We start from the raw sequence: 26,134 nt of genomic DNA on the forward strand, positions 1-26,134 counted from the left end.
GTAGGGGATTTTAATTACCCCAATATTAACTGGGATAGTTTTAGTGTGAAAGAAATTGAGGGAGAAGAATTCTTGAGGTGCATTCAGGAGAATTGTTTTGCCCAGTATGTAGCAAGTCCAATAAGAGAGGGCACAGTTTTAGACTTAGTTTTAGGAAATGAAGATGGGCAGGTGGAAGGAGTGGCAGTGGGAGAGCATTTTTGTGGTAGTAATCATAATTCAGTCAGTTTTAACATAATTATGGAAAAGGACAGAGATAGAACAGGAGTTAGAGTTCTCAATTGGGGTAAGGCCAATTTTACTAAACTGAGTAGTGATTTAACGAAAATGGACTGGAAACAGCTACTTGAAGGTAAATCAGTGTCAGAATAGTGGGAGGCATTCAAAGGGCAGATTCAAGGGGTTCAGGGTAAACATGTTCCCACAAGGAAAAAGGATGAGGCGGCCAAATCGAGAACCCCATGAATGTCAAGGCACCTAGAGGGTAAGATACGGCAGAAAAGGAAAGCTTATGTCCAATCCAGAGAACTCGATACTACAGAAAGCTGAGAGGAGTATAGAAAATGGAGGGATGAAAACAAAAAGGAAACTAGGAAAGCAAAGAGAGGGAGGGCATGAAAGAATATTGGCAAGCAAAATCAAGGTGAACCCAAAGATATTTTATCAATACATTAAGAGTAAGGGGATAACGAAGGAGAGAGTAGGGCCCATAAAAGACCAAACAGGTAAAATATGTGTAGGAGCGGAAGATATTGATAAGGTTCTTAATGAATACTTTGCGTCCGTCTTCATAAAAGAGGGGGACAATGCAGATACTGTAGTTGAGGAAGAGTGTGAAGTATTGGATGTTATAAACATAGGGAAAGAGGAAGTATTAATGGGGCTAACATCCTTGAAAGTTGATAAATCACCAAGGCAAGATGAAATATATCCTAGGCTGTTAAAAGAAGCAAGAGAGGAAATAGCAGAGTGTCTGACTATCATTTTCCAGCCCTCACTGGATACAGGTGTGGTGCTGGAGGATTGCAGAATTGCTAACGTTATATCTGTTTAAAAAGGGAGCGAAGGATAGACCGAATAATTATAGACCAGTCAGTCTAACCTCAGTAGTGGGCAAATTATTGGAATCTATTCTGAGAAAGGCACAGGTTAATCAAGCATAGTTAACATGGATTTGTTAAGGGAAGATCTTGTTTGACCAACTGGATCGAATTTTTTGAAGTAGTAACGAGGAAGATAGATGAGGGTATTGCAGTTGATGTGGTCTACGTGGATTTTAGCAAGGTTTTTGACAAGGTCCCACATGGCAGACTGGTTAAAAAAAAAAATCAAAAAATCCCATGGGATCCAGGGAAATGCAGCGAGGTGGATACAGAATTGGCTCAGTGGCAGGAAGCAAAGGGTAATTGTTGATGGATGTTTTAGCAACTGGAGGGCTGTTTCCAGTGGCATTCCGCAGGGCTCAGTACTGGGTCCCCTGCTTTTTGTGGTGTATATTAACGATTTGGACATGATCAAGAAGTTTGCGGACGACACAAAGATTGGCCGTGTGGTAGTTAGCGAGGAGGATAGCTGGAGGCTGCAGAAAGATATTGATGGTTTGGTCAGATGGGCAGAAAAGTGGCAAATTGAATTCAACTTGGAGAAAAAAAAGTGAGGTGATGCATTTGCAGAGGTCAAACAAGGCAAAGGAATACAAGATTAGTGGGAAAATACTGAGAAGTGTAGAGGAAGTAAGGGACCTTGGAGTGAATGCCCACAGATCCCTGAAGGTAGCAGGACAGGTCGATAAGGTGGTTAAGGCGGCATATGGAATCCTTTCTTTTATTAGCCGAGGTATAGAATACAAGAGCAGGGAGGTTATGCTGGAACTGTATAACTCATAGGTTAGGCCACAACTTGAGTACTGTGTGCAGCTCTGGTCACCTTATTCCAGAAAGGATCTAATTGCACTGGAGAGGGGACAGAGGAGATTTACTAGGATGTTGCCAGGACTGGAAAAATGCAGCTATGAGGAAAGATTAGATAGGCTGGGGTTGTTCTCCTTGGAACAGAGAAGGCTGAGAGGAGATCTGATTGAAATGTACAAAATTGTGAGGGGCCTGGATAGAGTGGAGGTGAAGGGTCTATTCAGCTTAGGAGAGAAGTCAGTGATGAGGGGGAATAGATTTAAAGTGATTGGTAGAAAAATTAGAGGGGAGTTGAGGAAAAACTCTTTCACCCAGAGGGTGGTGATGGTCTGGAACTCACTGCCTGAAAGGGTAGTTGAGGCAGAGACCCTCAACTCATTCAAAAGGAGTCTGGATATGCACCTCAAGTGCTGTAAGCTGCAGGGTTACAGACCAAATGCTGGAAGGTGGGATTAGAGTAGGTGGATCGTTTTTTGGTCGGCACAGACACTGTGGGCCAGGTGGCCTCTTTCTGTGCCTTAAACTTTCTATGATTCTAAATGTTTTTTCTAATACATAGATCAAAATAACTCTCTATATACACATAGGGTGAAAGAATGCAACCTCAGGATTTCTGTGTTAATCTGTCCATGTGCTGTGGTCAGCTTCAGAGGATAAATGTTGACAATTAGCCAACAAAGACCCCTGCACAATTTGGGCCATTGTTTCCAACTATGAGAGAAAGTCTAATTAGTTGCAGAGCTGAAATTGAGCTCACTGGATCGCATCTGTATATGATACAAGAACCACAAATCCTGGACCAATGAAGGAAGACAAGAATTATCTCTACTCCTTTCACTTCTGATCTGTGCAATATCTTGAGGCAGAAAGAATCTGGTGAAACAATAAATTGAATTTCTGGTGTTTATAACATAGAAAACCATCACAGGGTGCTTCAGAGGCATAAAGAAAAAGAGATTAGCAAAGGTCATCAAAACCTTGGTCAAATAAATTAATTTAAAAGGAGTCCTGAAGGAGGAGAAAGAAGTGGCGATGTGTGGAGGGTGGTAGAGAAGGAATTCCAAAGAGTAGATTCTAGGTGGCTGAAGGAATGGTTGCCAGTGGTGGCAAGAGGAAGATGGAACGCACAATGAGCTAGAGGTCGTCTGATTTGGTTAGTGGTCAGGGATAGCAGGGTGTGACTGCGAGGCAGGCAGGTAAGGGGATCGCGAAGGTAGAAGTGGAGCAGCCTTTGCAATTGAGCAACAAGTTCGAGGTTCTTGTAGCTTATATGGACAAGAATAAGGGCTGTAGTGTGAATGAGCAGACTGATCATGGCACCATGGTACAGGAATTCATTCAAGTGGGGGGAATTAAAAGGAATGTGGTGGTAGTAGGGGACGGTATAGGGAGGGGGATAGACACTGTTTTCTGTAGCTCAGAGCGAGAGTCCAGAAGGCTGTGCTGCCTGCCCAGTGCCAGGGTTCAGGACATCTGCTCAGGGCTGGAGAGGAACTTGCAGTGGGAGGAAGAGGATCCAGTGGTGGTGGTCCACGTTGGTACCAATGACATAGTTAGGACTAGGAAAGAGGTTCTGCATAGTAAGTATGAGCTGGGCACTAAACTAAAAAGCAGATCAAAGGAAATAATCTCTGGATTATTACCTTAACCACGTGCAAATTGGCACAGGGTAAATAAGATTAGAGAGATGAAGACGTGGCTCGAAGATTGGTGTAAGGGAAGTGGGTTCCAGTTCATGGGGCACTGGCACCAGTACTGCTGAAAGTGGAGGCTGTACTGTTGGGATAGACGTCACCTGAACTGGGCTGGGACAAGTGTTCCAGCGATTCGTATAACTAGGGAAGTAGAGGGCATTAAACTAAATAGTTGGGGGGCATATGGGGGGTGGGGGGGGGGGCGAAGGGATAGTGTAGAGGAAGATTGAGTAGATTAAAGGGAAATGACAAGGCAATAGATCAAGGTAGCAGTAAAGGCAATGATGACCAGAGTATGGTAGGAAGGGATAGTGATTACAAACATAAAAGAGTGTGACAGCAGATAGGGGCACAGTTTACAAAAACACTAAAAAAACTGAATTAAGGGCTCTGCATCTGAATGCCTGCAGCATTTGCAATAAAACAGATGAATTGTCAGCTCAAATAGAAATTCATATGTTATGATCTGATAGCCATTACAGAGACGTGGCTAGAAGGAAAGGACAGGAAGCTGGGAAAAGGTAGTGGGGTAGCTCTATTAATTAAAGAAGGCATTAGTACTATAGTGAGAGATTAGTTCTAAAGATCAAGATGTAAGATCAGTTTGGGTGGAACTAAGAAACAGCAAGGGGCAGAAAGCATTGGTCGGAGTTGTTTGCAGGCCACCAAACAGCATGGGTATAAATCAGGAAATTAGAGGTGCAAGTAATGAGAGTAATACTGTAATCATGGGGGATTTCAATCTTCTGGGTAAACTTTAGTAGTACTAATACTAAGGAAGACAAATTCTTGGAATGAATGCGAGATGGTTTTCTAGAGCAGTACGTTGAGGAACCAACTAGGGAATGGGCTATTTTAGATCTAGTATTGTGCAATGATAAAGGGCTAATTAATAATCTTCTTGTAAAGGAGCCTTTATGAAGAAGTGACCATATTATGATTAAACTACATCACTTTCATTACTTAATGTAAAATTCTATCAGAAACTAGGATCTTAAATCTAAGCAAAGGAAACAATGAAAGTATTAGGGGCAAATTTGCTATGGTGGATTGGGAAACTATGTTAAAAGGTATGATGGTAGACAGCCAATGGCTAACATTTAAAGAAGTAATACATAGTTTATAGCAAAAATACATTATTTTAACGCACAAAATCCAGCAAGGAAAAAATTGTTCCAACCACGGCTAACGAAAGAAATCAAGGTTTGTATTAGAGCAAAGGAAGAGGTATATAAAGTTGCCCCCCAAAAAAATGGTAAAACCTGAGGATTGGGAACATTTCAGAATTCTGCAAAGGAGGACCAAGAAAAAGATTAAGAAAGGGAAAATAGGATATGACAGTAAACTAGCGAGAAACATAAAAACAGACTGTAAAAGCTTCTATAGGTATGTAAAAAGGAAGAGATTAGCAAAGACAATTGTGGGTCCATTTCAAGCGGAGTCAGGAGAATTTATAGTGGGAAATAAGGAAATGGTAGAGAAACTAAACCGATAATTCATGCCTGTCTTCACAGAGAAAAATACTACAAACCTCCCAGAAATAATGGAGAATCAAGGGACTAGTGTAAACAAGTAACTGCAAGATATTAAAATTAGAAAAAAAAAGTACTAGAGAAATTAATGGGAATTAAGGTAGATAAACCCCCTGGAACAGATGATCTACATCCCAGAGTGTTGAAAGAGGTCGCAGTCGAGATAGTTTAGTTTAGTTTAGAGATACAGCACTGAAACAGGCCCTTCGGCCCACCGAGTCTGTGCCGACCATCAACCACCCATTTATATACTAATCCTACACTAATTCCATATTCCTACCACATCCCCACCTATCCCTATCACCTACCTATACTAGGGACAATTTATAATGGCCAATTTACCTATCAACCCGCAAGTCTTTGGCATGTGGGAGGAAACCGGAGCACCCGGAGGAAACCCACGCAGACACAGGGAGAACTTGCAAACTCCACACAGGCAGTACCCAGAATTGAACCCGGGTCGCTGGAGCTGTGAGGCTGCGGTGCTAACCACTGCGCCACTGTGCCGCCCGAATAGATAATAGATGCATTGGTGGTCATCTTTCGAAATTCTATTGACTCTGGAATGGTTCCTGCAGATTGGAAGGTGTCAAATGTAAACCTACTATTTGAGAAAGGAGGATAGAAAGAAACAGAGAACTACAGACCTGTTAGCCTCATCAGATTCTAGCATTTTCCCTACGTCTATTATAAAAGATGTGATAAAAGGACACTTAGAAAATAATGGTAGGATTGGGCAGAGTCAACATGGATTAATGAAAGGGAAATCATTTTTAACAAACCTTTTGGAGTTTTTTGAGGATGTAATTAGCAGAATAGATAAGGGGGAAACAGGTGGATGTGGAATATTTAGATTTTCAGGAAGCTTTTCATAAGGTCCCACACGAAAGGTTAGTAAACAAAATTAGAGCACATGAGATTGCGGGGGGGAATATACTGGCATGGATTTAGAACTGGTTAACGGACAGAAAACAGACAGTAGGAATAAATGGGTCATTTTCAGATTGGTAGGCTGTGACTAGTGGGGTACCGCAAGGATCAGTGCTTGGTCCCCAGCTATTCACAATCTAGATCAATGATTTGGATGTGGGGATTAAATGTAATATTTCCAAGTTTGCAGATGACACAAAACTAGGTGGAAGTGTGAGTTGTGAGAATGCAGCAAAGACGGCACAGTGGTTAGCACCGCAGCCTCACAGCTCCAGCGACCCGGCTTCAATTCTGGGTACTGCCTGTGTGGAGTTTGCAAGTTCTTTCTGTGTCTGCGTGGGTTTCCTCCGGGTGCTCCGGTTTCCTCCCAAAGCCAAAGACTTGCAGGTTGATCGGTAAATTGGCCATTATAAATTGCCCCTAGTATAGGTAGGTGGTAGGGAAATATAAGGACAGGTGGGGATGTGGTAGGAATATGGAATTAGTGTAGGATTAGTATAAATGGGTGTTTGATGGTCGGCACAGACTCGGTGGGCCAAAGGGCCTGTTTCAGTGCTGTATCTCTAAATAAAAATAAATAAATAAATAAAATTTAGAGAGGCTAAGCGAGTGGGCAAAAATTTGGCAGATGGAATACAATGTGGAGAAATGAGAGGTTATCCACTAAACAGAAATACAGAGTATTTCTTAACAAAGTGACTCTTGACAACCCAGTGGCCCGCCAGGACTAGGTGTGAATGCGCAGGAAAACATCAGGTACTCGCTCCCCCCCACTCAGCGACTCTCTCCCGCCCCACTGGCTGCTCGCTCCAGGCATCGACGCTTTCTCCCCCGGCCGATTATTCCCCACTCCCGCCTCCTGCCACCCTGCTCTCCAGTTGCTCGCTTTCGCCCCCACCTCTGGCCACTCGGTCAGGAAGGAGGGGTGGGGGGGGGGGGGGTGGGGGAGGAGCGTACAGCCGGAGAGCAGGATGTGGGGGAGCAAGGAGCAAGTGGCCAAAGTGTGGGGGTGTAGGGGGAAGCAAGGAGCAGCATCATACCAGAGTTCGTTGTCAAAAAAAAAAGTCAAAATAGTTAAGCAGGACACAGTCAAGAAATGATACAAATGAAGCAATGGCAGCAGCAGCAGGGTTTGTTGGGGTGGGATGGAGGCAGCGATGGCAGCCTTTTAGGGGATTTTCGGGTTGAAATTATTTTCTGAGATAAATTGAGCAGTGCCACCTTTAAACCTGGCAGCTGCCTGAACGTCACAGGAAAGCCAGGCTACGTGTCGAGGTCGGGTCGGGTCTATATCCCGAGTCCAGAATTCAGGCTCGGGTCAGGCTGGGCTGGACAGTGCTGCTTCCGGGAAGTCACGGGATCAGGCTCACCCATGATTCCCCACAGCTCCATCTGCAGGAATAGCTTGCTGCCAGAACAGATGAACGATATTCGTGTCATGTTGGGTCATGTCAGGCATGAAAAAAATTAAAGGGCTCAGGCCCAGGTTGGCTGTGGTCGGGTCGGGCCCGGCCCGGGTTGGGTTTTAATTTTATACCCGAGCCAGGCTTTACGTTGCAGGCAGCGATGTTTAAGTGGAAGAGGCTGCATTTGCGCAGGTGCTAGTACTGCGCCACCTAGTGGTTGCGTGTCAGCAAACGCAGCCATTTCTTAAATGGAGAGAAGCTGGGAAGTGTTAAACTTCAAAGGGACTTGGGTGTCCTTGTTCATGAGTCACTGAAAGCTAAAATGCAGATACAGCAAGCAATTAAGGCAGCAAATGATATGTTGGCCTTCATTACAAGAGGATTTGAGTATAGGAGTAAAGATGTCTTTCTGCAATTATATATTGCCTGGGTGAGACCGCACCTGGAGTACTGTGTGCAGTTTTGGTCTACTTACCCAAGGAAAGATATACTTGCCATAGACAGAGTGCAATGAAGGTCCACCAAACTAATTTCTGGGATGGAGGGATTGTCCTACGAGGAAAGATTAAATAGACTGGACCTTTATTCTCTGGTATTTAGAAGAATGAGAGGCGGTCTCATTCAAACATACAAAATTCTTACATGGCTCAACAGGGTTGATGTAGGAAGGATGTTTCCCCAGGCTGGAGAGTCCAGAACCAGGGGACACAAAAGGGGCAGGCCATTTAGAACTGAGATGAGGAGGAATTTCTTCACTCACAGAGTGGTGAATCTTTGGATTCTCTGCCTCAGAGGGCTGTGGAGGCTCAGTCATTGAGTATGTTCAAGATGGAGATCGATAGATTTCTACAAATTAAAAACATCAGGGGTTACGGGGATAGTGCAGGAAAATGGTATTGAAGTAGAAGATCAATCATGATCTTATTGAATGGCGAAGTGGGCTCGAAGGGCTGAATGGCATACTCCTGCTCCTATTTATGTTCTTATGTTATGTTAAGCAACCTGAAAATAGGGTTCCCAAATAAGGTTACTTTTCTCCTCTAAAATGAGCCAAGTGGTCGTTTCTTATCCCTCCGTTATCTTACATTATAGTTAACATTGTTGTCTGTCATTTTCAGCAGGAGTCACTAGTGAAATCGTGAATACTCCACCGTTGTTTCCCACTAGGAAGGATTTGGTCCTGTATGTCTTTTGACAGCTAGAGGATTTGTGAAGAGGAACTGAACAAGATGTCAATTTTCTGATTGAGACATTCTCAACGGCAAAATCGCTTCTTCCAAAGAGGAAGCAATGTGACAATTCATACGAAACAGGATCAAGAGTAGGCTACAGATGGAAGAGTGGAGAGCAAAGGAACTGTCACTAATTCTGACAAATGCTAATCTGGATATGGACAGATTAAAAAACATGAACAGCAGTCCAAGAGTTAGCCTATTCCTAATGGAGTTCCAGTGAAAACTGAGTTGATGAATCAGACTTCAAGACATCTGCACGCAATCTAAGCAGCTAACATGAGGGAGTGCTGCAGTGTCAGCGGTGCCACGTTTCAGATGACACATAGAATTATGGATTCACCTTCCTGTTCAGGTGGATGTAAAAAAAAACCCATGGCACTATTCAATGAGTAGCAGGGAGTAACAGTATCACTGTCACTACCCCTGTGACCAACTTACTCTAAGTAAATTTTAACTAAGGGAACAAGCATTTGCCAGTAAGCCCTTTTACTAATACGGTGTTATTTGTTCTGCTTTCCAGTGGCACTTCTGTCAGTTTGGCTGCCAGTAGGGTTTGAAAACAACCGGTAGCCTTGAGGATGTTATCTCCTTCTCTGGTGCGTGGGTCACAGGAGTCATTTTTCCATTGTGCAAAAAGTTCTGATATGTGCTCTGCCCCTGGGTGGTATTAGAACACAGGCTTATCACTTTCAAAGCGACAGACGTGGGCTTGACTGCAGTGCTTCCTGCTGTTTTTTTTTAAGCATACCAGCGATTGACCTGGACATGCCCAGATTTGCCACACTGGAAACATGGCGGGCAGACTCCTACTGCTTTACCTCCTGGGTTCCTTCTTTTACAAGTTGGAGACTGGTCGGGTTTTCCTTCCCTGTTCTCCTTTTCTCTCAAGCCTATTTCTACTTCTCTGCTTATCTTGCCATAGCTTGCACGAATTACTAGACCGTATTTATTCGGAGTTAGGGATGTGTATTAATTTATAGTTGGCCATTTTAACAGCTTCCCTTATTCTTGTGACTCTTTGTTCTTCGATGTGTGTTCTTATACTACCATACTACTACATCATTTCTCTCAAATTTTCATATGAGGGTTCAAACTGGAGAGATCATATTCAGTGATCAAAAGCCATATGTTTGATTCTTTCGAATTCAACACAATCTGTCTGGGTCTTTGCCGGGTGTGTCGGAATCTGTCTAAATGCTTCCGCTACTAACTCATGCATAATCAGAGGAACTCTCGTCTGATAACAGGGAAAAAGCTTCACGAGCCCTACCCATGAAATTACCTTGTAAGAAAGAGGACAGTCCAAAAATGTTTTGGCCATTTTAGCCTGGTAGCTATTTTCTCAAATGAGATAAAATATGACTCAACCTGCTCCTCATTAAATTTTGGCGTTAGCCTGGAGTGTTTCAGCACATCAAAGCTTTGCTCGGAATTTGGGATACGGTTTGAGTGGCTGGTAGCATTTTCATTTTGGGTTTGCAGTCTCTAAGTCAACTCTCTGCAATTATATTTCCTCTCGTTTCAACTGAAATTCTTAACTCTTTTTTCTTTTGTAACTGAAACTGTATTTCTTCCCTTTTCATCTGCAACTGGATTCTAGCTAGAATGATTTTTTTCAGTCTCTGCTGTCCTCTTCTAGTTCAGGGGTAAGTTTAAAATAGCTTGCTAGACTTTTCACCAGTTTAGGTTTCTTTGCTTTTTGTCTGAACGTGATTCCCACCTCTGTAGGTAAGCTTTTTAAATCTTAATATTTAATTTGTTTAACTTATTGTGGGATATATCTCCCTGCTTTACAAATTCCATAGCATTAAATGTGGTCATCTCTTTTGTTTCTAGCACCGTAGAGATAAAAAAAGAATACAAGAAAACTTGTTTATTTTTCCACAATTTTAGGTCAATTTTACTTCCGTTTTCCAAATCTGTTTATCTGGCGGTTCAGATCCTGGCTTCATCCCCCAATTTGTTATGGCCACGTGGTGTGACGTGGATTGTTCCCAATGTTCAACTCCCCATCTGTCCACAGTAAGTATATTTGTATGAGAATTTAGCCCCTTGGGTGTTTTATTTCTCAAATAAACAGACGACGACAGGTTTTCTTGTAGGTTTTAAAAAGTCAATTGTTTATTGATCAATACGCCTTATCCCAAAATTGTCGCAACCGCATCCACTCACTCACACTCGCGCACGGGAGCGCACACGATGAAACAGATAGAGAAGAGAAAGGTGGTTTTTAGTGGGGGGAAAGGTTGCGATAATCCTGTTGAACTCTCGAGAATCAAGTTCTAGATGGATTTAGGCCTGAGATGATTGTAGATTTCTCTCAATTGAAGGTTCTTTAGTTTTTTAGAGATACAGCACTGAAACGGGCCCTTCGGCCCACCGAGTCTGTGCCGACCATCAACCACCCATTTATACTAATCCTACACTAATCCCAGATTCCTACTACATCCCCACCTGTCCCTCTATTTCCCTACCACCTACCTATACTAGGGGCAATTTTATAATGGCCAATTAACCTATCAACCTGCAAGTCTTTGGCATGTGGGAGGAAACCGGAGCACCCGGAGGAAACCCACGCAGACACAGGGAGAACTTGCAAACTCCACACAGGCAGTACCCAGAATCAAACCCAGGTCCCTGGAGCTGTGAGGCTGCGGTGCTAACCACTGCGCCACTGTGCCGCCCTAGCTTTTGGGTTACCTCTAGCTCTCACTACTATATACTGTAGATGTAGGATTTTTTCAGCAGGGCACTGTGCTTCCTGGCTTGGCTGGAACTCAAGCGGTTACAAGTGGCTTCACCTTCTGTGTCAGTCTCTCTCTCTAAAACCATCACCCCTAACCTCCTGGTAGAAGACATTCTCCTCTCTTCCCCATGGTGATTGCACAATGGCCCAGAATGTGGCTACTTCACACCTCCTTTGTTTCAGAAGACGACATTCAATTCTGAAATGTTTTTAGGATAGGTGCAAGATGGGGTTCATTAGCACCTTTTGGCTTTGAAGATTTGTCCTTTGTCTTTGTCAGACTGTTTGAATACACAAAACGCCAATCCCCTTTTTCTTCAGTGGCCGTTTTGGACCATTGTTCACTTTTTAAAATAAAGGTTCATTTTTTAAAGACAAAGTCTGTTTTTCATAACTCTTCAGAGTTAGTCTGTGATTGTTGTATCGTTGCATTTCCGGTGTGTGTGACATACTTTTAAAACAATCGTGGGAGCTGTCCTATGTGCGATCATGCAACTTACATTGGCAAGTCCAAAAAGAAACACCTCAAATCAATTTCAACCCTACTTTAATAAATTTTATTCTAATCCATCAAGTTAGGACATGTACATTAAAAATGCTGCCATAAAAGATTCCAGTGTATTAAATTACTACTTGAATATTCTTAATACAAATCTCGGTTTGGATTACCTGTGTTATCAAAAATCACCTTCGGCTCCTGTTGTTGCAGTTCAAGCCTTCCTACATCTTCATCCATGGTCTGCAAATTTCATCAGTCACTGCTAAATCTGTTAAATGAATCAAGAAGCTTTCAGGATTCTCTCACTACTAGTGTTGCTATACAAATATTATTTGTTTTTCACATTGGTATATGCACAAATAGGATGGCAGATTGTTAACTAAAATCCAAACTTGGGGTAAATTTTAGAATTTTACCTCCAACTACCTACTGAACTTCATTCATAATTTCAACCATGCCATTTGAAGCAGCAACATTACCAGTTTTATGTTATTCTTTTGGGCCTCCTTATCTCGAGAGACAATGGATACGCGCCTGGAGGTGGTCAGTGGTTTGTGAAGCAGCGCCTGGAGTGGCTATAAAGGCCAATTCTGGAGTGACAGGCTCTTCCACAGGTGCTGCAGAGAAATTTGTTTGTTGGGGCTGTTGCACAGTTGGCTCTCCCCTTGCGCCTCTGTCTTTTTTCCTGCCAACTACTAAGTCTCTTCGACTCGCCACAATTTAGCCCTGTCTTTATGGCTGCCCGCCAGCTCTGGCGAATGCTGGCAACTGACTCCCACGACTTGTGATCAATGTCACACGATTTCATGTCGCGTTTGCAGACGTCTTTATAACGGAGACATGGACGGCCGGTGGGTCTGATACCAGTGGCGAGCTCGCTGTACAATGTGTCTTTGGGGATCCTGCCATCTTCCATGCGGCTCACATGGCCAAGCCATCTCAAGCGCCGCTGACTCAGTAGTGTGTATAAGCTGGGGATGTTATGGACTGTATGAAAACTGTTAAATCACAGAATAATAGAGCGCAGAAGAGGCCCTTCGGCCCATCGAGTCTGCACCGATGCATTAAAGACACCTGACCTGTCTACCTAATCCCATTTGCCAGCACTTGGCCCATAGCCTTGAATGTTATGACATGCCAAGTGCTCATCCAGGTACTTTTTAAAGGATGTGAGGCAACACGCCTCTCCCACCCTCCCAGGCAGTGCATTCCATACCGTCACCACCCTCTGGGTAAAAAAGCTCTTCCTCAAATCCCCCTTAAACCTCCCGCCCCTCACCTTAAACTTCTGTCCCCTCATAACTCACCCTTCAACTAAGGGGAACAGCTGCTCCCTATCCACGCCCCTCATAATCTTGCTTTTGTAATCTATGCCTCTATTGATAAAGGCAAGTGTCCCATATGCCTTTTTCACCACCCTATTAACCTGCCCTTCAGCCTTCAGAGATCTATGGACAAACACGCCAAGGTCCCTTTGTTCCTCGGAACTTCCCAGTGTCAGGCCATTCATTGAATACTTCCGTGTCACATTACTCCTTCCAAAGTGTATCACCTCACACTTTTCAGGGTTAAATTCCATCTGCCACTTTTCTGCCCATTTGACCATCCCGTCTATATCTTCCTGTAACCCAAGACGCTCAACCTCACTGTTAACCACTCGGCCAATCTTTGTGTCATCCGCGAACTTACTGATCCTACCCCCCACATAGTCATCTATGTTGTTTATATGAATGACTAACAATAGGGGACCCAGCACAGATCCCTGTGGTACGCCACTGGACACTGGCTTCCAGTCACTAAAACAGCCGTCTGTCATCACTCTCTGTCTCCTACAGCTAAGCCAATTTTGAATCCGCCTTATCAAGTTACCCTGTATCCCATGTGCATTTGTTTTCTTGATAAGTCTCCCATGTGGGACCTTGTCAAAGGCTTTGCTGAAATCCATGTAAATTACATCAACTGCACTACCCTCATCTACACACCTGGTCATATGCTCAAAAAATTCAATCAAATTTGTTAGGCATGACCTCCTTCTGACAAAGCCATGCTGACTATTCCTAATCAAATTTTGCCTCTCCAAGTGGAGATAGATTCTCTCCTTCAGAATTTCCTCCAATAGTTTCCCTGCCACTGACTGACTCACTGGTCTGTAGTTCCCTGGCTTATCTCTACAACCTTTCTTACATAGTGGGACCACATTAGCTGTTCTCCAGTTCTCTGGCACCTCCCCGGTGGCCACAGAGGAATTAAAAATTTGGGTCAGAGCCGCTGCAATCTCCACCCTCGCCTCCAACAGCATCCTGGGACACAAATCGTCCGGACCTGGAGATTTGTCCACTTTTAAGCCTGCCAAAACCTCCAATACCTTGTCACTCCCTATGACAATTTGCTCAAGAACCTCACAGTCTCTCTCTCGGAGTTCCACATCTACATCCTCATTCTCTTGGGTGAAGACAGATGTGAAGTATTCGTTCAACACCCTACCAATGTCCTCTGGCTCCACCCACAGATTTCCCCCTTGGTCCCTAATGGGTCCTACTCTTTCCCTGGTTATCCCATTCCCATTGATATACTTATAGAATATCTTGGGATTTTCCCTACTTTTACCAGCCAGAGCTTTCTCATATCCCCTCTTTGCTCTCCTAATTGCTTTCTTAAGCTCCATCCTACACGTTCTGAACTCCACTAATGCTTCCGTTGATTTGCTCTCCTTGTATTTGCTAAAAGCCTCTCTTTTCCTTATCGTACCCTGAATGTTTCTGATAGTTGATAGTCTATAAAGACCAGAGAAGTCGCAGATTCAAATCCAATCTCAGTTCTGGGATCCAGCAATGGGAGGGAGAACGGGAAAAATCAGTTATATTTCATTTTAGCGCTCATGGGCTAGGGAAAGTTTTTTTAAAAATATGGCAAAGTTATTCAAACACGATCACAGTTCAGCTGCAAGGGCAGAAGTGAATAGCTTAGGCACAAAAGTGATGCCTTTCAATTTTAATCTTTTGGGCCTCCTTATCGCGAGAGACAATGGATACGCGCCTGGAGGTGGTCAGTGGTTTGTGAAGCAGCGCCTGGAGTGGCTATAAAGGCCAATTCTGGAGTGACAGGCTCTTCCACAGGTGCTGCAGAGAAATTTGTTTGTTGGGGCTGTTGCACAGTTGGCTCTCCCCTTGCGCCTCTGTCTTTTTTCCTGCCAACTACTAAGTCTCTTCGACTCGCCACAATTTAGCCCTGTCTTTATGGCTGCCCGCCAGCTCTGGCGAATGCTGGCAACTGACTCCAGTTTCCAATTTTAATACCCTATTAATATTGACCATGGCTCACAGATAAAGAGGAGACTTGGCTGTGGTACTGACAGTTGCTGGCCCACATACGAGTACCCCACCCCAATATGTCTCGCTAACTTCAGGGGGGCACATGAGGGAAGAAAAAGGAAAGTCAGAAGATAAACAAAGTTATTTAATGAACAGTGTTGCAAATGGATTAAAGACTACCTTCCAGTAGTACTAACTTATGAAATGTTTTATTGTACTCAAGGAGGACTACTCAAACTCATTTCTGAGGCTCAACACCATCGTAAACAAGTTTCTCAACTATCAATTCAAGACGAATATGCATTAATAAATTACAGTCTTCCTTGAAGTGTCACTATGAGTAACTATTTACTAGTTGTTTGTGCCCAAGAACAGTAAATATTTATTCCTTCAAATTCCTATTTTAGATTTAAACAAAAAAATAAATACTGAACTATGTGTAGAAGACACAGATAACCAAAGCTTGTTCAAAATGGCACACAAGGCACACCCTCATACTCACAGATCAAGGAAATCTGCATGAATGTGTGACTTACATAGAATATTACTTGGAAAGCAACATTCAGAGATAATTACCATGAAACATCATCTGCTGGGCCCCAACTTAAAAATATTTGATCACAGACTCGTGAGAAGTTTTAATGTAATAATCATCCAGGGTAAAGCTCCACAACAAGTGCAACGTCAAATATTCATGGGTAAAATTGTAATAACTTGCTTAAAACTGAGAAAGAACTAGTCTTCTGATTGAAACTACCATCTTCACCATGTTTACAGCATTGGACCATACCAAAATATTTCTCACCTGAGCCTCACCTTCCTGCCCCTTCTGCAAACATTCACTGCTGAACACTGAGGTTCAATTAAAAAAAATTATATTTTACCATCCAGTCTCAGAAATGTGGCAATAATTGGAGCCCCAAAAAAGGCCAGCTACAATACTGATTTGAAAAAGATCTCATTTGTAACAATTCGGTATTTGTCTCATAAATTTTAAGCCATAGCCTGAACTATCCCTTAAAACCAAACATCTTTAATCTGAAAACCATTCTGGTTTATCTTTCAAGACATACTTGTTAATAGTACTGTGGTTTTAGATTTAAGCAACTTGTTTGTATTTTAATTACTTACCATTAAAAGTATTTTTTCAGTGTGTATAGATGAAGATCAGCGATTGCGGCATGTTTATCCAGGCACAGCTAAATGAAGGAGTCACTTGTTAGAAGGAAATAAAGTCCAAGTCAATTTCACCACATATATTTCATCCTTCAGAATCTATGCATTTGTTGTTGCTATATAATAAACATTTTCTGTCTGAGGGCACTGAAAGACCAAAGTGGATAGTCTTCACAATATTTCAAAGTAATTCTTTTAAATGAACTTGGACCAGACAGTATAATAAAAGCAAAACACTGCAGATGCTGGAAATCTGAAATAAACACAAGAAATGCTGGAAATACTCAGCAGGTCTGGCAGCATCTGTGGAGAGAGAAGCATAGTTAATGTTTCAGGTCAGTGACCCTTCAAAATTTTCCAGAATTCTTCTGAAGGGTCACTGACCTGAAACGTTGTGAGAGCGGTGGCCTTCTGACATGGAAGTGCCGCCTCACAGCCCCCATGATGTTAAGCACGAGGTCTGATTTAAATAGAAGGGGCAGGGTGACCGCCTCCAATGGCGTAGAGGGGGCGGCTGCTGTGCCCCCGGCAACAGCATCCACCCCAACGCCATTTTTAAAGGGCTTTAAGCCATTACCAGAAATTTTAATGTTTAAAGTTACAGTAGTACTGATTTTGTTCTGAACAATTATGATATGGAGGCCCTTCACCAACCCCCCAATGATCTTTTAATTGACCCTCATTGACAAAACTTGCCCCCTCAACCTCTTCCCACCATCCCCACAGCCAATTAAAATTATTTTCCCCGCTCTCCCACCCTGAAAATTTATTCCTCTCCCCACCCCACCAGGTTCTCGCCTCAGAACTCTGTACGGAGCTCCGAAGGCACGCAAAGTACGAACAGCGGCCATAAAATTGGCGTGGGACAGCCGCCGCCTGCAGGTAGGTCAATTTACATATTATTACTGTGTATTTACAGATTCAGATGAAGGGCCCACCGCCAACTGGCACAGGGCCACACCGAGGTCCCCCCCGCCACCGGTAATGTGCGGCGGGCCCATCTCGACATCGGGGGTCTCTCCCCGCAGAATTTTACCAGCTCCCCCCACCACCCCCCCCCCAACCTGTGGCGTCGAGGGGCTGGTAAAATTCAGCCCTATATGTGGATATGGAGGGGAAAAACTGTTGTTATGGTTACAATTTGTCCATAAGAGTGCAAGTGACAACCTAGATTGGAAACAAAAACAGAAAATGTGAGGAACACTCCACCTGTTCGGCAGTGTCTGTACAGAAACAGACAGGTTGACATTTAGAATATGGACCCTCAATTGAACTATTCAACTGAAATATCTTCCAGCTCTGACGAAATGTCAACTTGTCTGCTCTCTCCATAGATGCTGCCAGATCTGCTAAGTGTTTCAAACATTTCCTATTTTGTTTCCAATTTCCAGCATCTGAAGTGTTTAGCTTTTTGTTCAGATTTGAATTGTGACTTATGGACATTTGTGTGTAATGGTAAATATGTTTATGAACTTGCAGGAAGTACAAACGGTTCTAGATGGCACTCTTGTTCCAATTTCCTCAGCAATAAGATTTATCTCTGGTAACAGTAACGATGATACTGAGAAATCTTTTGTTACCAACAGAGGGCATGTACATACTGATATAGTAGTGCATGATTATATTAAAACTGGAATTATTTGTGTAGTCATGACAAAGTGAAACATTGACAATCAGGGTCAAAAGACAGCATGGGCAAATGTGTGTGTGAAGTCTTACAAGTGTGGTTCGAACCACCTTACACACAACAATTTCAGGTTCTAAAGCTTCAACTTTTTCCTCAGCAATTACTGAATGACAGTAAGTAGCATATAAGTAGCATAGTAATTAGATATTTCATAATACTCAGCAAACATTTATTCCAGTCAGAAGGAAGGACTCAAAGAGAACGATGAACCACCCATGGATAACAAAGGAAGTTAAGGAGAGTATCAAATCAAAAACAAAGGCGTACAATGCGGCGAAAATGAGTGGTAGGCCAGAGGATTGGTAAGTTTTGAGAAACCAGCAGTGGATGACTAAAAAACTAATAAAGAGAGAAAATTGGTTCTGACAGTAAATTGGCAAGAAATATAAAAACAAACAGTAAGAGCTTCTATGGGTATATTAAAAAGGAAGAGAGTAGCTAAAGTAAGTATGGGACCCTTAGAGGATGAGGATGGGGAATTAATAACCGGGAACAGGGAAATGGCAGATAATTTAAATCAATATTTTGCATCAGTCTTCACGGTGGAAAACACTATAAACATCCCGACAATAATAGATGAGCAAGGTGTTAATGGGAGGGAGGAACTTGTAACAATCACTATCACGAGGGAAAAGGTGCTGGACAAACGGATGGGACTAAAGGCAGACAAGTCGCCAGGACCTGATGGCCTGCACCCAAGGGTTTTAAAAGAAGTGGCTGCAGAGATAGTGGAGGCATTGGTCATAATATACCAAAACTCACTGGATTCCGGGAGGGTACCAGCAGATTGGAAAATTGTTAATGTGACACCCCTATTCAAGAAGGGAGGGAGGCAGAAAGCAAGAAACTATAGACCAATTAGCTTAACATCAGTCATTGGGAAAATGCTTGAGTCAATTATTAAAGAAGAAACAGCAGGACATCTAGATTAACATAATGCAATCAAACAGTCAACATAGTCATACGAAAGGGAAATCACGTTTGACAAATTTGTTAGTGTTCTTTGAGGATATAACAAGCAGAGTGGATAAAGGTGAACCAGTAGATGTTGTGTATTTGGATTTTCAGAAGGTGTTTGATTAGGTGCCACATAAAAGGTTATTGCACAAAATAGGAGCTCAGGGTATTGGGGGTAATGTGTTGGCATGGATGGAGGATTGGCTAACGCACAGAAGGCAGAGAGTCGGGATCAATGGGTCTTTTTCAGGTTGGAAAGCCGTACTACTGGGGTGCCACAAGGATCAGTCCTAGGGCCTCAGCTATTTACTATCTACATTAATGACTTAGAGGAAGGGACAGAGTGTACTGTATCCAAATTTGCTGACAATACAAAAATAGGTGGTAAGGCATGTCGTGATGAGGAAATAAAATCTGCAAAGGGATATAGATAGGTTAAGTGAGTGGGCAAAAACTTGGCAGATGGTGTTCAATGTGGGAAAATGTGATGTCATCCACTTTGGTAGGAAAAATAAAAAGGTAGGCTATTAGTTAGATGGAGAAAGACTACAAAATACTGCAGTACAGAGGGATCTGGGTGTTCTTGTGCATGGAACATAAAAGGTTAGCATGCAGGTGCAGCAAGTAATTAGGAAGGAAAATGGAATTTTGGCCTTTATTGCTAGGGGGTTAGAGTTTAAAAATAGGGAAATCCTGTTACAACTGTACAGGATGTTGGTGAGGCCACACCTGGAGTACTGTGTACAGTTTTGGTCCCCGTATTTAAAGAAGGATATACTAGCATTGGAGGCAGTTCAGAACAGGCTCATTAGGCTGATTCCTGGGAGGAAGGGGCTGTCTTATCAAGAATGGCTAAACAGGTTAGGCCTTTATTCATTGGAGTTTAGAAGAATGAGAGGTGATCTTATAGAAACATATAAGATTTTAAGGGGGCTCGACAGGGTAGATGTTGAGAAGATGTTTCCACTAGTGGGGGAATCTCGAACTAGCGGACATAATTACAGAATAAGGGGGCACACATTTAAAACTGAGATGCGAAGGAATTTCTTCTCTCAGAGGGTGGTGAATCTCTGGAATTCTCTGCCTCGGAGTTGTGGAGGCTAGGTCACTAAATGTATTTGAGGAGGTAGACAGATTTTTGAAATCTCGGAGTCGAGGGTTAGGCGGAGCAGGCCCGAAAGAGGAGTTGAGGCCTGAGACAGATCAGCCATGATCTTATTGAATGGCGGGGCAGGCTTGAGGGGCTGAATGACCTACTCCTGCTTCTATTTCTTATGTTCTTATATAGCAGCATTTTTCCACCTGCAAACTATGTCCTGGACCATTTTGATTAACAGAATCACTAAATGTTCCACTTCCATGCTTCTACCAGTCTGACCATCAGCAATCCATTAGTGTGCATTAACTACATAAACATGCCATTTAGTTCATGTCCGAATTCTCTCCCTTCCTAGCAAGTCAAGTGGACAGCCGTTTAAGCACGAGCAGCCTTGCGATACCTGACCCATTGCTGGTGTTCAACACTGTGTGCTGGCATAAGTGAGTGTATCACAATAGAACCCAATTTACGCTCATCTGCCAGCTGTATAGCTGGACCTTCCACTGGGGCCATATGATAGCAAATAGCAGAAACTCTAACTGATTTTCCCCTCTTTAGCCCATAAACAGAAGCCAATTATAATCTCTCATATCAGCTAACTCAGCATATGCCAAGCATCAAACCTGGATCCATTGTCTAAATTGTTCAGTATCACAGCTAGCAATGCATTTAGCTACTGAGCCATCAAGAGCTTTCATGTACTAAGTTCTAAAAACTCACCATAAGTTATCAATCTGCCATTCCCTACCACTAATATAACTGATCTAATGTAAAATTATTTTGGAGAGGTGTAATAGGTTAGATAATTTACTGCTGACAAGCTACACAACTTGCTCATACTCGGCCATCTGAATTCTGCAGTCTGACCTCATTATTCCAAAACCTTATGTTTGGGCTCCTTAAACTTGGGGACTTGCTCAGACTAATTGAATAAAAGTCCACTCTCTCTTTCTTCACGAGCTAGAAGGGTCCTATAAATTTGGACAATCTTAACCCATCACCAGAAAGTAGTCCCAGAAGACAAAACTAAGCACAAGTCAGTTAAAAAAAAATCAATAAACACAATCTCAGTTCAAGATACTAAAAGGAGTTTTTGTCTGCGAGAGATAATTGCAAAAAAATCATTCGTGCAATAAAAATATTATTTGCAGGCAGCAGTAAACAGACATGGACAGGTCCAGAAGTTCTACTTTTACAGTCGGCAATGTTATATTTAACTTGTAGTGCTTCACACAGTGAGTACCCAAAACAGGAAAATATTACTCATACCAGTGGGAAAAACAGAAATGTATAATCTGTCTTCCAAATACCAATGCAAACAATTAAGAACCGCCATAGAAAATATATTCTTTCCCAGTGGTGCGACTGAGGTACAAAATTTTTATTATATCTCTTTGTTGGCAAGCAGGTTCACAATTAACAATAATGGAAACAAAGATACTACTGAGTTGTCCAGCAAGCTTTGAAAATGCAATATTTTTCTGTTAACTCATTGATGTTCCAGGAATCCTTGATGGAAAAGGACTGGAATTCCCCATTTAATCCCCTCCTCCAGTTACACTGACTACAAAAATTCACTAATTTTGATACCTACTATATAATATTAACTAGACTTCAAAAGTAGCTCTGTGCTGATGGGAGTTTTAACTCAGTGATTAACCCCCACCCCTACTTATTTCACCTGATGGCTTAGAGATTAGTCTCTTAACCATAGAAAAAAAAGTTCCAGAAGCGACCCTCAGTCAGCCCTGAGTTAACTGATCTCAGCAAAGGCAATATACAACTGCCATAATACTTGAAGCAGTCTATCCATTTTGCAACTGCAGGATTTGGAATAAAATCAGGAGTATTAATGTTAACTGATAGTTGTAGTAACAAAAGGTTCATGCAAAATCATTGTATTTTACCACAGGAGGAACACAGCCCACATGTGTCAGCTACCCACTTCGTCCCATTTTCCAATATCACATTTTTATTCAATGTGCAAGGAGAACATAGACCAAAATCTTTAGTGTATTACACGAACAAGAACTTTAATAACTCACTAAGTCAGTATTCACACTGGAAAAAAAATCCATAATCCCCATCTATCTTTCAAAGTTCTTGAAATTACATAAATTATCAATTTAGACCTTCCATGGATAATTTTATCATAAAATTACCATGTAGAAGCATATTATCAAGAAATAACGATTGAGAGCTGCTCACAGTGGTGAATCTGAAATGATACTTTCACCTGAAAGATACTGATCACATTTATCGCCACTGTCCTGGCTAACTTGGTTCTGACTTTCAAGGCTGTGGGCTAAATACGGAGTGTACAGAACCTGAGAGAGAAAAATTGCCTTTTCATCCATCAATTAATAATTCCAAATCTAAGACAGACCAAATGATTAGGAGGGAAATTGTGTTTGTTTGGTTCCTAGTACCATCCTGTCAGTGTTAGGGCACTGCAAACTCTGCAACTCCCTCTCCTTCATTCTTGGATATATTTTCTTAGAAATAAAGCACAAAGCATTTTGTATCAATATACATAGGGAATAAGAACTGGGAATTGCAATTAATTAGACATTGGCTTTTCACCTCTGGAACCTGGACTTAATTTTAGCCCACAAACATGGGGAAAATGAAGATTCAGTAAGATCTCTGCTGTATGAGTTCTATACAAAATGAACTTGGCTGGTCTCAATTCAGTTGCGACAGTGTGAGGCAAATGATTAGGGAAAAGCAGAGGGAGTATCTAGCACTGTTGTAAATGAGTGTTTGATGTTGATATTGCGTGCTTACTTCCATCGGAAAAGTTCCAACATCTTACATAATTTTTTAAAAGTACAAAACAGCACTAAAATAACCAACTTCTTAATCAAATGACTAAGAACACTCTCACAACTTTTTCGTCAAATCAGACCATTGAGAGCATTAACAGATGGATGAACTAGTTCTGCCCGTCACTCCAAAAATGTTTTTGAATCGTTTGTGTTTGAAATATGAAGGAACCCTGTAATGCATTAAAGTGAAAAGGCGATTTTAATTAAGAACGGCTTTTTCCTCCCAATCAGAACTCTCAAAACAAAGTTTTCCTGAACGTTTCAAACCCAGGCATATTAAAAGCCATAGCTGCATTTATCCCTATTACGTAAATGAACCACCGCAGAAGTACTCTTAACCTCAGGTAGGTGAAATTATTGCTTAAAACCGTTCACTGCACTATATGGGAGGAAGGGAGAGCGGAGGTTTAAAGGCTGAGTGCCAGGGGAAGGCACCGAGGCTTAATATGAACAGACAATAAACCGGTGCAGTGCCCATTGAAAGCAGAGAGAAGAGGGCGCGAAAGCTGCCGCAGTGTCCGTCAGCCCGTGACGACAATACTGATGGAAATGGCGGCCAGTACAGGAGTCGGAACAGCTCGCACGCCGCCGTCTCTCGGGAGGCAAGCCACACGGCGAGGAGGGAAAAAATATAAACCAAAAACGCCACAGGATCGAAACTGCTCGCAAAGCAGCGGCTTCGTCTGTAGAATTTAAAATCCAGTCATAGCACGACGCGCGGGATTTTAAAAAAAAATGTTTTCCCTTGAAATGACCCGGCCACGAGATACTCGCGGTCCGATAAGGGGGGGGGGAAACAGGAGGGAAAACAAAGGTAACTCAGGAGCCGGTTGGAGGAAGGGAGGGGTTGAGAGCGACTCCATGCTGCCCCTCAGTGAGGGAAAAAGAAAACCACTCACCGCCAAGATGGCGCCGGACGCCTTTCTCCAACCCTGCCCCCAACCGACATTTTGTCTCCTACATCGGCTGCACAATGTGCTTTTGCAATAGCTCCTTCTCACCGACATTTCCCTCAAACAAAAGAAGAGCTGGCTCTGGAACAACCTTTCGCCTCGGTCTCAGCTTTTTAAAAATTTTTATTTCCCCTTCCAGTTGAACAAGCTTACGCCAAGGCCTAAAACCTCAACACGATGCAAAACCCTCGTGGCCTAACTGCGGCCTCCTCGCGGCCTACCAACCGCCATTGGTTCTATCGGCCGCTCTCGGGCTGCAGTGCGAGCGCCCACGCGCCACCGGCCGCCGGGGAAGCGGCCGCGGCTCCGGAGAGAGGCGGCCCAGTGGCTGCAGCGACACCCCTGCTCTTACCTGGTGAGTCAAGCCGGACGCCGATGGCTGAATTTCGGGACGTTTCGCTTCCCTTGTTGGCTCGCAGGCTCAGCCTTTCCTGGCTGGGCCGAGTGCTGGAGGGTCGGGTCGGGCCTAGCCCTGCCAATCAGGCTTTGTTGTTTGATGGCTGCGGGGAGGAGGAGGAGGGGCTGACTCGACTCTGCTCCTCGCTCCCGCCGCCGTCGTAATACGTAACGTCAGAGCCTAACCCCTAGGAAAATGCGGAAGAAGCAAGTGCTGTCAGGCCAGAGATGGGAAAGCGGCAAAATCCCGGAGATATTTAACGTCCCCATCAGCGACCACTCAACCCGAGCCTGGGACTCTCTCCGGAGCCGATTTGGGTGGTGGGGAGGTTCTTTAACGGACCGTCCTAGATTTTGTTTCCCTCCCCCCTCCTTTTCGTTGTCGGAATAATAAATTCAAACGTGTTCATGTGCCGGTTACTTGTCAGCCCTCGAAGCCAAACCAAAAATCCAAATTATTAGTAAAACCGTGGCCCAAACGCTGCTCCGTGCACGGATCGGTTTGTCTCTGAAGCCATTTGTGGAGATGGAGGTTAAAATTTACGCATGGAAGAATCGGCAATCCAAAGCTCAGTAATGCGACCGGGGAGGGGAGGGAATAATGTCGGTTAGTCGAGCATTAAAGAAGTTGGTCGAGGTACTGGCTCATTCGTGTATACATTTTTGTTTGATTTGCCCTTCTGCCGGAGAATTGGATTCAGCTTCTTTCGTCATCATTACACCCCGCGCCCGCCATTTTCCCCTCCTCGGTCCACCATTTTAACCCAAGATTACTTTCTGTGTTTTCTGCAATATCTCTCCGCCTCTCACTTATTTGACGTGTGGGAGCTCAAAAATTATATTCTTGAAGGGAATCATATATAAATCTTAGGACTTGCCAATATTTGATTTCTTTCCCCCACCTCTTGGGAAAATAATGCCCCAGTTCAACCTGAGAGTGGCGGGTTTGAATCTGTGCTAGGGGAAGTTTGTTGCTACAGGTGATGGTTTTGGTCTCCCTACTGTTTAACTGCAATTTCCTCCAATTAAAGACTGGATGTCAATCATAGGAGAAGAATCATAGAACATTGACGAACAGAAGGAGGCTATCTGGCCCATCATCTCCTTAGCGGTCAATTAAGAGTCCCAGCCTAATCCCACCTTCCTGCACTACAGGTTACGACTTTACAAGTAGATAACCGAGTACTTTTTAAGTGTGGTTCATTAATGTCCTTAGAGTCATAGAGTCGTACAGCATACAAACAGGCCCTTCAGCCCACCGCATCTATGCTGACCATAATGACCATCTATACTAATCCCACCTGCCTGCATTAATTCCTTATCCCTCTATGCCTTGCTCATTCAGGTACCTGTCCAGATGCCTCATAAATGTTGCTACTGTTCCTGCCTCCACCACCTGCTCTGGTAGCTCATTCCAGATACCCACTATTCTTTGTGTGAAAAATTTCCCCCTTTGATCCCCTTTAAACCTCCTCCCACTCACCTTAAATCTATGCCCTCTCGTTTTAGTCACCCCTACCATGGGAAACAGACTCTGGCTATCTACCCTATCTATTCCTCTCATAATTTTATATACCTCTATCATGTCCTCTCTCAGCCTCCTTTGCTCCAGGTAAAACAGACCCAGCCTATCCAATCTCACTTTATAACTCAAGCCCTTCAAACCAGGCAACATCCTTGTGAATCTTTTCTGCCCCCTCTCTAGCTTAATCGCATCTTTCCTGTAGTGCGGCGACCAGAACTGCACACAGTACTCCAAATGCAGCCTAACCAAC

The 26,134-nt window shown here is 43.2% G+C and overlaps 1 protein-coding gene across 5 annotated transcripts in view; it reads right to left on the minus strand.

The window, feature by feature from the left end:
• Nucleotides 1-25,119, minus strand: part of LOC137374449 (zinc finger X-chromosomal protein-like) — a 54,218-nt gene extending 29,099 nt beyond the window's left edge. For 2 of the 5 annotated variants that reach the window (XM_068040579.1, XM_068040575.1), the window contains exons 1-3: nucleotides 24,316-25,119; nucleotides 16,395-16,478; nucleotides 12,123-12,220 (exon numbers count right to left, since the gene is read on the minus strand). In XM_068040579.1, coding sequence (XP_067896680.1) covers nucleotides 12,123-12,189 — 67 coding nt within the window. In that variant the 5' untranslated portion in view covers nucleotides 12,190-12,220; nucleotides 16,395-16,478; nucleotides 24,316-25,119. The other 3 variants (XM_068040576.1, XM_068040577.1, XM_068040578.1) reach the window with 3 other exon arrangements.
• Nucleotides 25,120-26,134: the final 1,015 nt, after the last annotated feature.

Source organism: Heterodontus francisci, chromosome 10, assembly GCF_036365525.1.
Source record: "Heterodontus francisci isolate sHetFra1 chromosome 10, sHetFra1.hap1, whole genome shotgun sequence".
Lineage (NCBI taxonomy): Eukaryota > Metazoa > Chordata > Chondrichthyes > Heterodontiformes > Heterodontidae > Heterodontus > Heterodontus francisci.